This window comes from Equus caballus, chromosome 11 (assembly GCF_041296265.1).
Source record: "Equus caballus isolate H_3958 breed thoroughbred chromosome 11, TB-T2T, whole genome shotgun sequence".
Lineage (NCBI taxonomy): Eukaryota > Metazoa > Chordata > Mammalia > Perissodactyla > Equidae > Equus > Equus caballus.
The window spans coordinates 12,257,464-12,272,879 of record NC_091694.1 but is presented as its reverse complement, the minus strand read 5'-3'; the positions used below and the strand labels follow the sequence as shown (position 1 = coordinate 12,272,879).

At 46.8% G+C, this 15,416-nt stretch overlaps 2 protein-coding genes across 13 annotated transcripts in view; one reads left to right on the top strand and one right to left on the bottom strand.

The window, feature by feature from the left end:
- The window catches only part of ARSG (arylsulfatase G), a 116,150-nt gene extending 110,981 nt beyond the window's left edge, over nt 1-5,169 (top strand). For all 8 annotated transcript variants that reach the window (XM_070226992.1, XM_023652157.2, XM_070226997.1 and 5 more), the window contains one exon: nt 4,148-5,169. In XM_070226992.1, coding sequence (XP_070083093.1) covers nt 4,148-4,461 — 314 coding nt within the window. In that variant the 3' untranslated portion in view covers nt 4,462-5,169. The remainder of the gene's footprint in view (nt 1-4,147) is intronic.
- WIPI1 (WD repeat domain, phosphoinositide interacting 1) overlaps nt 5,170-15,416 on the bottom strand; it is a 32,561-nt gene continuing 22,314 nt past the window's right edge. Inside the window, exons 8-13 of one of the 5 annotated variants that reach the window (XR_011423156.1) lie at nt 15,299-15,406; nt 10,865-11,029; nt 10,003-10,110; nt 9,218-9,346; nt 8,653-8,753; nt 5,170-5,699 (exon numbers count right to left, since the gene is read on the bottom strand). Coding sequence is in view for 3 of the 5 variants with exons in the window: in XM_005597243.4 (XP_005597300.1) it covers nt 5,521-5,699; nt 9,228-9,346; nt 10,003-10,110; nt 10,865-11,029; nt 15,299-15,406 (679 nt within the window). In the remaining 2 variants the exon portion in view is untranslated. Of the gene's footprint in view, nt 5,700-8,329; nt 8,754-9,217; nt 9,347-10,002; nt 10,111-10,864; nt 11,030-15,298; nt 15,407-15,416 lie in introns of all 5 variants that reach the window. The other 4 variants (XR_011423155.1, XM_001499325.5, XM_005597243.4 and 1 more) reach the window with 4 other exon arrangements.

Below are 15,416 nucleotides of genomic sequence, written 5' to 3'. Positions count from 1 at the left end.
TTTGTCCATTTGCTTTTCTCTATATAAGATCATTTCATTTACAAATCTACAAAGATTTCTAGCTGTTGCTGGAATCTGCCTCCCCTGTGCATGCACAGTTCAGGGGTCTGCTAAGGATCTGAAGGGAGCTTATTCTCAGATTATGAAGCTTCTAGTCTCCAGCTCCTTCCTTCCCAGGATTTCATCCACCAATTTTCATCTGTTGTGGCAGCCCTGAGGTAGTTTTCCTTTTTCCTTCCCAATTTGGATGCCTTTTGTTTCTTGTTCTTGCCTAATTTCTTGGGTACAATACCGAAAAAAGCAGTGAGAGAGGACTTCCTTCTCTTGTTCCTATCTTAGAGGGAAAGCTTTCAGTCTTTCACCACTAAGTATGATGTTAGCTATGGGTTTTTCGTAGATACCTTTTATCAGATTGAGGAAGTTTCTTTCTATTCCAAGTTTGTTGAGTGTTTATCTGATGGCAGAGTGTTGGATTTTGTTAAATGCTTTTTCTGCACTTTGGAGATGATCATTTTTATTTTGGCCATTATCCTATTAATATACATTGTTTTACATTGATTTTCATATGTTGAACCAACCTTGCATCCCTGGGGTAAATCCCACTTGGTCATGGTGTATAATCCTTTCTATGTGCTGCTCAATTCAGTTTGCTAGTATTTGTTGAGGCTTTTTGCATCTAATATATATATATATATATATATATTCATAAGGGATACTGGTCTGTCATTTTCTATGATATTTTTTTATGGCAGCCTGTGCTAACACAGCATTTATTCTCCATGTCTTTTCAGGGCTTGATAGCTTTTTTTTAGTGCTGAATAATATTCTATTGTCTCAATGTAGCACCGTTTATTTACCCATTTACCCACTGAAAGACATCTTGGTTGCTTCCAAGTTTTCAGACTTATGAACACATTTTGACAGTTATGCAATAAACATCCATGTGCAAGTCTTTGTGTAGACATACGTTTTTAACTAATTTGGGTAAATACCACGGAGTGCAATTGCCGAATCATATGGGAAGAGTATGTTTAATTTTGTAAGAAACCACCAAACTGTCTTCCAAAGTGGCTGTGCTATTTTGCATTCCCACCAGCAGTGAGTGACAGTTCTGTTGCTCCACATCCTCCCCAGCATTTGGTGGTGTTAGTGTTTTTGATTCTGGCCACTCTAATAGGTGTGTAGTGGTAATTGGGTATTGTTTTAATTTGCAACTACCTAATGACATATGGTGTTGAGCATCCTTTCATATGCTTGTTTTCTAAGTGTATATCTTCTTTGACGAGGTATCTTTTCAGGTCTTTTGCCCACTTTTTAATTGGGTTGTCCATGTTCTCATTGTTGAGTTTTAACAGTTCTTTGTATATTTTGGATAACAGTCCTTTCTGAGATATGTCTTTGCAAATATTTTCTTCTAGTCTGTGGCTTGCCTTCTCATTCTCTTGACAGTGTCTTTCACAGGTGTTACCCTGCTTCGTGTTCTCTGAGCTTTCTTAATCTGCAGTTTGGTGTCTGACATGAATTTGGGGAAAATCTCAGTTATCATTGTTTCACATATTTCTTCTGTTCCTTTCTCTTTTTCTTCTCCTTCTGGTATTCCCATTACACATTTATTACACTTTTTATAGTTGTCCCACAGTTCTTGGATATTCTGTTCTGTTTCTTTCAGTCTTTCTTTCTCCTTGCTTTTTAATTTTGGAAGCTTCTTGGGAGATATCCTGAAGCTCAGAGATTACTTCCTCAGCCATGTCCATTCTACTAATGAGCCCATCAAAGGCATTCTTATTCTTATTTCTCTTATAGTGTTTTTGAGCACTAGCATTTGTTTTTGATTCTTTCTTAGAATTTCCATCTCAGAAATGACTGCCTCTCCGTCCCCCATGGGGTTTTTAACTCTCAGACTTGTCCACACTGAGTCTCCAGCAGTTTGTCATTTACAGTTCAGCTTTCCCCACAAGGGTGCTGGTCCCTGGAGGTGTCTGCTCATGGGTTTTGCTCTAGCATGTTGTGATTCTCTGTTTTCACCTGTCTGTCTCTCCAATTTTGGGAGCAGTGGTTTGCCCTGTAACTTTACTTCTCTGACAATTTTAAGAAGAGTTGTTGATTTTTCAGTTTGTTTAGATTTTTATTTGTTAGGATGCAGTGATGACTTCCAAGCTCCTTGCGTGCTGGATCAGAAACTGGAAGTTTCCTATTTAGTTTTTAAAACCAGGACATTATGGATGCTGCATTGCAAAGATTCTGACTTCTGTTATCCGAAGAGCATTGATTGTTTGTTCTCATGGGCAGTTAATTACTAGCTAATCCCCTTAAACTTGTGGAAGTTTGGTTTTATACTTTGTCAGAACTGGTTCTTTCAGATTTTGTTCTTAATCTTAGGTAAATGCCTTAGTTTTGGGACATTGTCTTATTGTCTTTACTCCTAGCGTGAACCTTTTGGGACTTCAATGGAAAATAGGAAGTGTTTATCAAACCTTTCTAACTTAATAGAATTCATACTCTAAACTCTCCCTCCCCTGCAGTGGGGAGCACAGAAATGTCTGCTGAACCAGTCAGACTTCTAGCTGTTGCTAGGATCTGTCTCCCTTGTGTGTGCACAGTTCAGGGGTGAGCCAAGGATTTGAAGGGACTTTATTCTCAGATTTTTGAGGCTTCCCCTCTCTGGCTCCCTCCTTCCCAGGATTTCACCCACCAATTTTCATGGGTGGTGGAGCCCTGAACACGGTCCCCTGACATCTCAAGCCAAAGAGACCACAGCCTTCTCCTTGGGCTGCTCCGCGCTGGACAGACTGGGGGCGTCCCCAGGGAGAAAAACTTTTAAACACGGACCCAACCCAGTGTAGCTTTCTTCTTTCAAGCATCAAATCCCTTTCACTTCCTGCCTGCGTTGGTTATTTTCTAGTGCCTTCAATTAGTTGTTTTTCTTTTTTTAGTATGTTGCCTAGAATTTATAATTGTTATCTGTAGAAGGGCTAGTTCTCTGTAAGCTACTCCACTATTCCCTTAAGTGGGAGTCTTTAATTTTTATGAGAGGAGTCAATCCCAACCTTCGCTTGACTAATTGCCAAACCTCATGTCACCGCCCTTTCTTGGCAATGAAGAAGAGCCAAATTCAACTCCAAGCTCTAGGCAACGGCACTAACTCTTCCTCTCTTGTAAACAACCTGAATCTCAGTCATAGGAGGACCATTCACGGAGGGCTGCCTAAAGGCTGTGCGACCTACCCATTCTGCTCATTCCGTATTTCACATCTTATTTCTGTTCACATTGGACCAGAAGGAAAGCTGCATCCTCAGCATGGCTTCGGCCCCCGTGGGTTTGCTCTTACTGAACTGCCCTTCGGGATTATGCTTTCATCTGATAGTCTCAGGTGTGAGCAGAAGTCGTCAGTTGGACCATCCTAATCACACAGCCCTTGAGCATTCCATCATACAGGGTCCCCTGTAGGAGGAGCCAGAAAAAGCTCTGCCACCCCCCAGCAACTGATAAGATTCTACCTCACACGTTTGCCTGCTGAGAAGCTCAGATGCAAAAGACGTGTCTAGGAACTCCTGTATTTCCGAGGGCTATCCTTTACCTTAATTCCTTTTGTTTATTCAATTATATTATATTAACTTCTGTCAGATATCTTAACTATTTATTTTTATGGAAAAGGCAAACAAAAAAACGTCATCTGAATCAGTAACAGCCAAGGATGCTGCCATCACTCCAGACATTTTTGTCACTCTTCTTTTAGGACTGCCTTAATAGCCAGATTCTAATTCATACAATAATCTCAACTTCAACCCAAAGTGAAATTACTCACTTTGCCTTCTTGCCTAATTCACCAAATTGAATATCTTTGGTATTCATGAAATCAAGTGTCAAAAAACATTAAATTTACTCCCAAAGGGCAAAGATGAAAGATATTTGAATACATGTTCTACTGGCTCTGAAGGCAAGTCCAAGGAGAAGTTCCAGATCATTCTGACAACAGGGACATCACTGGAATGAGCCTATAGATTCTCAAGGTAATTTCTTTGACAGGGAGAGCCATGATTTGAATATTCAAGGGCTGAATTAATTGATAATCAATCACAGTTCTCCTCTTTCCAACACAGGGCCAAAATTGGGTTTAACAGGGTATTTCTTGTCATCCTCTCTCTAGGTGGAGCCAAAGCCTGTGATGGGAGCACTGGGCCTGAGCAGCATCATGAGCCTCCTCTTATTTTTAATCTAGAAAATGACGTTGCAGAAGGTGTGCCTCTGGAGAGAGGCAGTGCCGAATACCAGCGCGTACTGCCCAAGGTCAGGGAGGTTCTTGCAGATGTCCTTCGAGACATTGCTGACGACAACATCTCCAGGGCAGATTACACTCAGGATCCTTCTGTCATTCCCTGCTGTAACCCCTACCAAGTTGCCTGCCGCTGCCACGCCACAGAACAGACCGATTTTTCTACAAGCAGAAATATCTGGAAATGAGATGGGCAAGTTCACACCTCAACTTCAGTTTTACCCTCTTCACAGTTATGCTTTGAAACTAAGTCTCAGGATTTTGTTTTGAAGCCACCACTTTGCACACCCCCCCACTGTCCCTTCTGCATGCTGGCTTGAGAGAATAGCTGTGCCCAGCTGTAATGGAGAGCACACGGGCTTTGGGTCAGACCAGGTTCAAGGCCTAGCATTTGAACTTGGGCAATTATTTAACATAACCTGCAAGATGATTTTGAGGATGACATAAGGCAATACGTGAAGACGCCTGGTACACTGCCTGAAGCAGAGCAGGCACACGATACATGTTAGGGTTTTTTCCAAATACCAAGCTTTGCTGGCCATTTTAGCACAGACTCATTACAACTGGTATCCAGAGCAGGGCTTCCCCATCTTTAATACGCATACAAATCACCTGGGATCTTGTGACAATGCGGATTCTGACTCAGTAGGTCTGGGGTGGGGCCTGAGGGTCTCTGTTTCTGGGAAGCTCCCGGGGCCGCCTTGAGTAGCAGGGGTGTTGACAAGACAGTCAGATCTGTTTCCAGGTCTCAGAGAGAAGAGCCCATAGAGAAGTCCATGGCCCTACTTGCCGCCCCTCACTCCCTTTCTAAGGTAAAATGGCTGTATTTTAAAGATTTTAGGAGTTCTTCCTGCTTCCTAAAGCCATGAAGAAATAAATTTTTAAAGCGTCAAAAATGCATTGCCATGATTTTATTAGTGTCCTAAATGGGACTCAAAGGTAATAAATGATTTATTCCAATCACTGCAAAAATACTTTGCCTGGCTAAAACAGTCTCTCGATGTATGTAATATACAAGAAATACATTTTCAAGAGATTTTCCTATAAGTACATTTTTACACAGCATACATTTAAAAAGGATGCCCTTTTTAATATAAAATTCCGGTTATAGTCCAATACGGTTAGTTAGCATTGACACTACAACTGTAACATATTTTAAATAGCAGGATGTGTATGCAGAGTCTCCCGCCCCCACTGGGAACCAGGGTTGAGGAGGCCTTGCTGAGCCATGAACCTTGTCCCGGGGCTTAAGCAGGCGGCGCCTGGCATTCCTGCCCCCCAATTCTGCGCACACAATCGCACTCCATTCTTCCACCTTCCTTGTTTTCTCCAAAACCACCTGATATGGGATGTCCTGATTTCTGAGGTGTGCTTCTCATCATGACAGCTTCGTTTTGCCCTTCTGACTTCCACGGCACAAGATTATCTACCGAAATCAAAACAGAACGGCCTTACTCTTTCCAGGAAGAGGCTGTTAGGCAGGCTGCATTATCAACAGATCTGTGCCCGCGTGGGGTCGGCAGGGGGAGGTTGTCCACAGACTGACCCTCACACATGGCCACAGAAAATTCACCCACCTTATTTAGGCATAGATGAGTATGGCACAGTTTCAGAAAATATTGACTATATATAAAATATGTGTGTGTGTATTTTTATGTATATGTGTGTTTTTTAAAAGGGCTCATCTTACTTGTAAACACAGACTGCTGAGTCACTATTAAAAAAGTCAGACCATACCCTTGGTCCCAATTCCCTTTCTCTTGCTCACAAGAGTAAGGCTGGTGTCAGAAAATGTAAAGGTTGGCTTGTTACTGAAACAAAAGCTACTCACCCTCCTGAATACAGCATCTTTCTAAGGTACCAGAAATGATCAATTCTTTTTTCTTTCATTGTTCATAGGGCAAAGTAAATCCCAAGGAGATAAGAGTGATCCTATCCAGGAAGTGTCAGTATATATATACATATATATATATATATATTTATTTTTAAAAGACCACTAGTGATGACCCACGTTCTTAAGGCGAAGGCCCAGGGAGCCTCTCATGAGATTATCCAGCAAGCCCATGTTTATAACTATGAGAGAAGTGATTTTAACAAAGCTGAGACTCCAAGATCCTTTCACAATCTGGGAAGTTTTTAAGGAGTGTGGCTAGAGATGTGAATTCGGGGCAAATATTTGTAATAGGCATGGTGATCCAGCATGAAGGCAGAGAGGGGATGTTGTCTGGCATCTCCAGTTGAACCTTATCGCCAGTAAGGGCATGACTGAGATGGGCCATGTTGAGAGAGGATCCCAGTAGCACTCACACCTCTGACCCTCGTGCAGTGAGATGGAGAAGCCCACCTGCTACCAGGCTGGTATCTCGTAGGAGCACAGCCCTCTCCTCCCTGACTACCTGCAGGCTCGAGGGCAGAGCCAGGGTCTGATGGCCTCCGTGATGCCGACCACTGGCCCTAGGGTCTAACAACCATTCTGGATATCAACACTCTCAGTGGCAGGAAGCCTTCCTCGTGTATAAATAAAAATCCCTGATGCAATTTAAACCAACTCTTACTCATGTGGTCCTTAAGTGGGAGATAGAACGGCTGGCTCATTCCCAGCTTCCTGGCAGCGTACAGGCGAACGGGCCTCTTGACAAGCTTCAGCACTAGTTCTTAAGCATCTCCAATTTTTTTTTCACTGCAAACAAACGATCTACACAGTGTACCTATTATTTTATACAGGTTTTGTTTGGCAAGGAAGCATGTCCTGAATGCCAATATCCGAAGTAGTACCCCAATTCTGTAAATATAAGAGGTTGTGAGGTTTACTGTGATTACCATTAAGGATCTAATTAATAATCTAATAACCTTTTATAGCAGTCACAGACATTTACCAAAATTACTGAAATGGAACCTAATGAGTGAACGCTCTAAACCTTGACAGTCACATTTATCCCCACTGCCTGTGACTTGCTCTGGTTCCTGGAAGATGCAACTTCAGGTAAATAACCAGCAACTTTGGAGGGACAGAAAAACTCCCTTTATGGCTAGCCGGGGCATGAGAACCCAAAGGCAAAACAACTGGTTTCTCGGTGGGGGTGGGGGGGTGGGGACAGCAAGCAAATGGATGCTTTTATATTCATAATTAGTATTTTTAAGAACCACTGCTCTCCACCCCTAAAATGTAAACTTCCTTGTTAGCATCATATTTGGCAATCTGCTTATTAAAAGCCAGAAATGGAAATCTCAACCTGCACTCCACAGAGGCTTTATGGGAAATCACAAACCCAGCCCTCCAGTTCTGCACAAAGGGCCCCACGATAGCTTTTTTTTTCAGCTGACTACACTTACTGGATTGTCCCACACATCTATGCAAGAAAGAAGTCAGACCTGCATCCATCCTCTTGCAAATGGAATCTCAACTGATACAAAATAACAGTCAAGAGAAAAACATTATCCACCAAGACATGATGGGCATGGAGGCAATACCCACATGGCTACTCCTCCCTGCTCCAGGAGGGTCACTCACTCTGTTGACTCTCCAGGTCTTGGCCCTAACACTGCTTCCATCTCTAAATGACTTCAGGTTGACTGTCTGGGCTGTTCTCTAACTGAAGCTCACAAGAGGGGTCTATATGTTGCTCTAAGTGGAAGCTTGAAGAATTAGAAGCTAAGGAGGCGCTGGCAGCCACCCAGGGAGAGAATCTTCTCTTCAGGCAGGGATGCTGGAAGAAGCCAGGACTAGCACCCAGCCAACCCTGGGGACCCTCGCTGCCAGAACAGCTGAGGCAGGATGCTGGGACACTGAGCTCAAGGTGTCTGGGGGACCTTTTGACCACTGCTCCCGCTCTCTGCGCAGCTGTTAGGCTCTTAATTAACGACTGCCTGCAGCTGCAGGGGAGCTGGGGTCTGTCCGGTCAGGGCCGGAGGTGGGCGTGAGTGTCCAGCTTGCCTGCAGAGTGCAGCGGCCCAGCCCTGTTAGATTATCATCTTTAGCCCAAGGACGGCAGCATTCTGCAGGAGCCTCCTTAGGAGCCTCAGGAAAATAGGAGTTACACAGACATGAGTTCCTACCTTCTGAACAGCAAAGACAGTGCTTCTAAAGAAGCAAGGTCAAGGATTCCAGGCCTCTTGAGTGTAACGAGGCCACCGAGACTCCCTGGATTAGGATTCAGTTATTCCAGTGCTGTCGGGTCTAGCACAACACCTAAAGACTAGCCGGTAGGGTCTGAAGCACACAGCACAATAAACATTCTACGGCTTTCTGACCGTGAGAGAGGAGGACTAGTTGTTATAGACCAGATAACAGGGAGAGAGACCTCGCCTCTTGCCCGAGGCGAAGGTGTCCTTCCAAGCATACAGACTGAGCCGCTCTTTTAAGGATTCCTAATGCTCACAGGGGGAAATTCATTCTCATCATCAAGACGCACTGGTCCCGTCGCAAACTCATGTTCAGGAATAACCTCTCCTCGGAGCGCCCCGCCATCCTCAGAATAACCTGGAAACCAAGAATGAGACCTGAGAGAAGCCGCACGGTCTGTTCTTACGCCGTGACCCAGGGCAGGACCGCAGAGAAAGGGCGAAGCCAGGGAAACCACGGAGGCTGCCTTCGCCTTTCGACTGGAGAGGCTGGGCTTCAGGTGAGGCAAATCCCCACCATTTGTGGTCTCAGCATGAGAGACGGGTGGGCCGGTCTCACCCACCCTTCCACCCCAGGCGCCTAACGCTCTGCACCTGTTTGCAAAATCTCAACGAGGCAAAGGGTTGAGCTACTTGTTAGGGAAATGACCGTTCTGTGCTCTGCCTGCCAGGTTAGGGGCCCGAGTTCAAAGGCTATTCCCAGGGCCTCACCTGAGAGGAAAAAATTGGTTCAGGGACAGTGCTGCATCCCAGAGAACAGTGGAGGGAGAAGAGGGTTGCTGTTAGACATGTCCCCTCAAAGCGCCCCCGGAAGCCCCGTACCTCCGCTCACCTGGCACCGTGGAAGCTGAAGATGTGCTTGGTCTGGCTACCGTCGCTGCATAAGACTGAGGTAATGAAGGTCTGAGGTCATTTTCTTTATTCTCTTCTGTGGTTCCTGAGCCAAGCAAGCTAATTGCAGCAATTAAGAAGGGAAAGAGAAAAAGGAGATCATCACAAATCCAGGACACTTTCAAAGGAAAAGCACCAGGAAGCTCGCACTTGGCCACTTGAGCTTAAAGTACAGACCTCTCAGCGCTGAAACTGCCAGGGTCAATCACGCAAGTCCACAACCACTCCCTTCTCCTACATTTAATAAACACACACTGGCCCTTTGCTCTTCCCGGAACACTCTGGCAAGGACACTAAGACACGCACTCAAGGGGAGCTCCATGGGCAAGGGCAGCTCAGGGTGTCCTGTCAGGAGCAGGAAGAGGTCGCCCTGCACTTGGTCACAGAAATCAAGAGAACTTTTTCATTCAATTCAGTAAACAGTTTTGAGCACCCATCATGTACGAGGGCCTGTACCAGGAGGAAAGGCCGAGCAGGAAGACATTGCGTTTTGCATGTTATTCATCCTGGTGCTTTCCCAGAAGCATACAGCGGGGTGAGGACGCCTGACGGCAAACCCGACACAGAGCAGATGCCCGCCAGAGGTCTGCCACCGAGACTGCCCGTGAAGAAGAATGGAAAGCAAGAGCACTAAAGTTTGTCATTGTTCTTGGCCAAGTGACAACTCTACACAACCAGCTCCTGAAGGCTGTCTGTTTGAAAACTGGTCTCTTCACCTGTGGGTCTTGATTAAGACACACTCTCCTCCGTCCTGAGGGTCCAAATTGTAGACATAAAGGTGTCCATCGGAGGATGCAACTAACAGCCTTGGCAATTTCTGGATCCTAAGAGCCAAAGGAAACACGCGCTGTGATTACAACAAAGATGGGTAATGGACCAGTTTCAAATGGCACAACTGTGCTCACCCTGGCTGTCACCAACTTCTCCTGCCATCAACAGACACTGAGCCCGCTGACCCGAGTCTGGGCTTCTGGCCTTTCTTTGCATTCTGACCCAGCGATCTACCTTGAGGATTATTCCTTGTCTCTGAACATAATTATGTGGATGAGATAAAATGATGTCTGTATACACTATTACTCTGAGAAAAGCTACTGCCGACAGAAACATTAGCTCCCCTGAACGGGACGTAGTCTCTATCTTATGCGTGTCTGCTTTTAACAGTGACAGAAAGGGAAAAAGGGCAAAATTGGCTCACCATCTTGGCTGGCTAGTTTTATAACATTTTTCAAATGTTCAATTTCTTAGATAAAATTTCTGTTAACTCTGTTAATAGGCGTCTGAACCTAGACTCTGGAACTAGAACCTTTTCACATAATTACATAAACATAGAAACTGTCTTCAGGACAGCGCCACTGTAACCAGAGGTTGAAATGCCCACGCCAGCTTCCAGTTGCCCCTGAGAACACAGATTTCAATCAGACAGGACGGTAACCAGCTGACGGGGAGACTGCAGGCTTTTGCTCACCCTTCCTGGCCATCTTCTCTTTTCTTTCTTTTCTCGTCTTTGGGGATTTTGTGCTTTGGGAATTGAGTTTGTGGAAGTTTGTGCTTGTTGAGGGTGGGTGGTGCCATACGTACGTGGAGAGGGTGCAGATGTTCTTCTGCCCAGAGAAATTCAAACGCCCGGTGGCAAAGGCCCTGTCCTGGTTCATCATGTCTGTCACCTGGGCGGGGAGGTAGTTGGAAGCAGCCATGAACATCTTTCCCATGTAGCCACTCCAGGTCGAAGGCTCTTCTGGTCGACTGAGGGAGCAATGCATAGGCCAGGATGAGCTGCAGGCACCGGCATGGATCCAACATCCACACATCCGAACGCTGTGAGCTGTACTCGGCGCAACAGGGAGAAACTGTGCCGTAGCATAATGTTCTGCCCACCTAGAACAACTCGGGACATATCATTCTGGCAATACCAAAAGGGTGTCAAGGGCTTGTTTGTCCTTCCAAAGAGCCATTGCAAGCTGTTAAGAGGTACCCAATGCTACTGCTTTCCTACATTAAAAAAGCTGTATCTGATCATTAGTCTGATTTCTAGATTTCTAAATGGGGCTAGGGTAGAGAATGTGACGGAATCGGTATCTGGACTCTGTAAAATAAGCTCGAGCCTTGTCCTGGGCTCACGGCAGAACAGACTGATCTCAGCGTTAAGGCTGCCCAGCCAGACTGAGGGGGAAGCAGGCCTCTGGGCAGACACTCTGGGAGGCATTGATTACAGTCCTGGAGCCACCCAGGTCCCCAGCGATTCATAGTGCTGGAGACAGTTCAAAGGGACCTGGTGCGCCCCCTGCAGTCATCACAGTTCATCCTAGCACCTCCGTCAGACAAAGCGGGTGACTGCTCTGTGCGAGAGAGACGCGGAGATGGACAGGGCACACACACCTGCCTCTGTGCTCCTCACAGTGGGCAGCACACTGAGGACGAGGGCGGCCACACGCGCTCCCAGAGCACCCGCTGAGAGGCCGCCTGTCTACGGGACCAGGTCCTGGCGGGGAACACACACCGCAGCTCAGAAGCTCTGGGGTTTATGTCTCACTGCTACCAACTGGCTAGGTGGTCTTTCGACAAACCTCTCTGGGCCTCGATGTTCTCATATGAAGATGACAGGCCCTTCTAGGCATACGACCATCACTCTGTGACCCTGAGCGTGGTGACACGTACCTTACTGCCTGCCCAAGAGCTCTGTGCTAAGCAGGGGAGGGATTTACAAAGAGGTATAATATCCAGGTCCTGAGTTCAAGGTGAAGACATAGTCCAAATAAATAAAAAGAGAAAATGAGCAGTTAACATAAGATGCCACATAAAGGACACAGGCAATGCTACTCCAGTTCCACAGGGGAGGGAGTGGGGGGTGAGATCCTTCGCCTCTCAGTTCCCATTTCCTCATCTGGAAAGCAGAGATAACCACAGTCACTCCCTGTGAGAACTAAGAGGGAACGTACGGCAAGGGCCTCCCATAGCATCTGGCACGCGGCAAATGCTATTTTACAAGATGGTGTCTCTAAGGCTGGTGTGATTGAAGAGGTCCTGGGGGTGGTGGCCGCTGAGCTGGGCTTTGAAGGTAGGTCTGACTCAGGGCCTGGGGTGGGGGCGGGACGAGGGCACTTCAGAGGGGGACGCAGATGAGCAATGCAACCGGGAGTCACAGCCAAGCTGGTCTGGCTGAGGTGGAAGAGGCAGGGAGCCCACAGCAGCAGATAAGGTGGAGCAAGAGAAGCCTTGAGTGCCAGGCTGGAGGATCTGGGACTTTATTCCCAAGGACAAAGGAGAATAAAGGTGTCTGAGGAAGAAGGGTCATGTTCAAAGAAGATTTTCAGAAGATTAGTCCATTGAGAAGATATAGGATGGATGGGTAAGAAGAGACTAGAAGGAGTGAGACTAATGAGGTGGACCAGACAAGAGATGTTAAAGACTTGGTTAAGGGCAGTGGCCCGAGAAATGGGACTGGGGAGGCAAATGTGAGCCACCTTATACAGGACGCGTTAACACTTCATGGACCGCTGAGGGCAGAGTCAAGAGCGACTTGGAGGTTTTGTTCCTGGTTTTCTGAGATCACTGACAGAAACAGGAGAGCCTGGAGAGGGAAATGGGTTCAAGTGGCAATTTCCTCTCTTAAGCACCAATAATAAAGTTAGATGGAGATGACTAAAGCGGTGGTTTGGGATCACTCCATTGCAGAACTCGGGACCGAAGGCTATCTTAAAAGTTCAGCCACCCTCCAGTGCTCCAGCCCACCACAGCGGGTGATGGATTCAAGCTCCAGAAGAGATGAGGGCTTAAGTTTTAGAAGCTGTCTGAGAAGTTACAGAAAAGTGTAGAAAACAGATATAATGTTTGGGGAAAATGTGCAGAGTAAGAACTACAGGGAAAACAATAGGCTTTGGGATACATATAAAGAGGGATGGACATTTGAAGGGTTCCAGCAAAACTGAGGAGCGAGAAGGGAGCAGCTCCTAGTGTTCAAACACCAGCGGGGGACAAGGTCTCCCGAGAGAGAGCGTTCTGCCAGCTTATGGAGGGAAGTCAGAACTGGGACCGAAAAATCCAGGGCACAGGGACTTGGACGCTGGTGCCCTTGGATGGAGTTTCAGAAGTGGGGGGACAGAGGCTGGATACCATGTCAGACACACACGAATACATACGTGATAGAGCCTGGGTACTGTATCATACGAATTAGGTGGAAAAAGTGTTTTTCTCATGAAAGTTCTACCATATTATGAGGAGAAGAATTTCTTCCATCCCAGAAGATGGGTCTTTCTTGGTACAACTGTGAACCCGGCACAGGAGTATGTCCTTGGGACATGTCCACTCTGGAGCGGCTCTGGAAGCCTGGTGGGGGCATAAAATGTGGCACTGACATGTAGACCCTGGATGTGGAGACAGAGCCTGGCTTTGAGCAAGACTCTGAACTTCTCTGGACCTGTTTCCCCATTTATGAAACTCCCACTCTCCTGCTTCTAGGAATATTGAGGGGATGCGGGGAGGAAGTGTCTGAGATGCTCTATGAACTGTGAAGCGCTCTGTCAACGTACAAGTGTTGCTATTGCTGACTCTATCGCCTGTTTTCTGAGTGCAACTGAGCTCATCAGTACTCTTCACGTTTCCATTTCCTATAATGATATTAAAGAGAAGTGTCAGGAGACATGAGGTATCTGAAGTCGCCTGAGAAGGCGTGAGCCATCTACTGTGCTACTAGAAGCAGGATCTTGACCTTGGGAGGAGGGCTGGGCAAGGTGACACTGCCATGGATGATGGCATGGGAGGAGAATTCTTCTGGAAAGTTTCACCACTTTCCAGTATAAGATGTCTCCAAGAGTGGACAATGGCACGCACCTAGCAGGTACTTAACACTATAAACTAGTGCTCACACACCAATGGCAGGCAGCGTTTCTAGGAATGGCCCCAAGATTCCGCGCCCTGGTCCCTGGAACCTGTGACGGAGATGAGACAGCAGTCCTGAGACTGTGCTGTGTTATACGGCCCAGATGACGGTAGGTGGGGGGATTATCCAGGTGGCCTTAATCTGATCACAAGAGCCTTAAAGGCAGAGAGCTTTCTCCAACTAGTGGCAGAAGGGCAAGCGGAGACATCGAAGCATGAGAAGGAATCAATGTGACTTGCTGGTTTGAAGGCTAAGTGAGAAGGGATGCGGCCGCCTCTCAGAGCTGAGAGCCAGCGAGGAAGCGGGGGCTTCACTGCTACATGGCAAGGACCAGTGTTCTTGCCAAAAACAGGAAGGATTTGGAAGAGGACTCTGAGCTCCAGATGAGAACGCAGCCAGCTGACACTTGGATTTCCGCCTCATGAGACCCTGAGCGGAGAACTCAGCCACACCGTCCTGGACCACCGAGCTACAGAACTGTGAGATCACAGCTGGGTGCTGTTTCAAGCCATTACGTCTGTGGTAATTTATTACAGCAGGCATGGGAATCGACTGCACAATCTCACCCATGCTTCATACGGCCGACCCTCATTCCACTCCCACCGCAGTTACAGCCACGGGCACTGAGCACCCGGTGGAGGGGGTAACAGTGAGGATGACTACACTGCTGCACTTACGGCTAGACTGGCCAACACTCCTCGGTGGGTCCTACGTGCCAAGCACTACACTGAATGCTTGAGGTCAAGGAGGTCACTTCATCCTCACAACGAGCCTCAGATGCGTCCACAATGATTATTGTTTCACAGATGAGGAAACTGAAGCACAGAAAGATTAAATTATCTGCCCGAGGCCTCGCAGCTTATAAGGGGCAGAGCTGCAGTGCAAACTCAGGAGGGTAGCGCCAGATTTTGTGCTTCCATGCATTACACCACTAACATCCACACACCACTAACACCCACTCACCACTAACACCAACACCCACTCACCACTCTGGTGAAGGCATAACCAGTACAGCCAAGTTTATAGCATTCACAAAGAGAAGAAATCACTTATGCTGGCAGTGGTCAGCAGTGCAGAATAACCCGGACCTGATTCCTTTCATCTAATGAGTATTTTGCGTCTGGCGCTGTACTTACTTGTTGGTGAGGTGCTCCAGCTTGAAGATGTGCACGGTCTCGGTGTTGCTGGAAGCGCAGAGGAACTGTGAGTCCATACTGAAAACTAGAGAGCTGATTGTCACATACCTAGAAACAC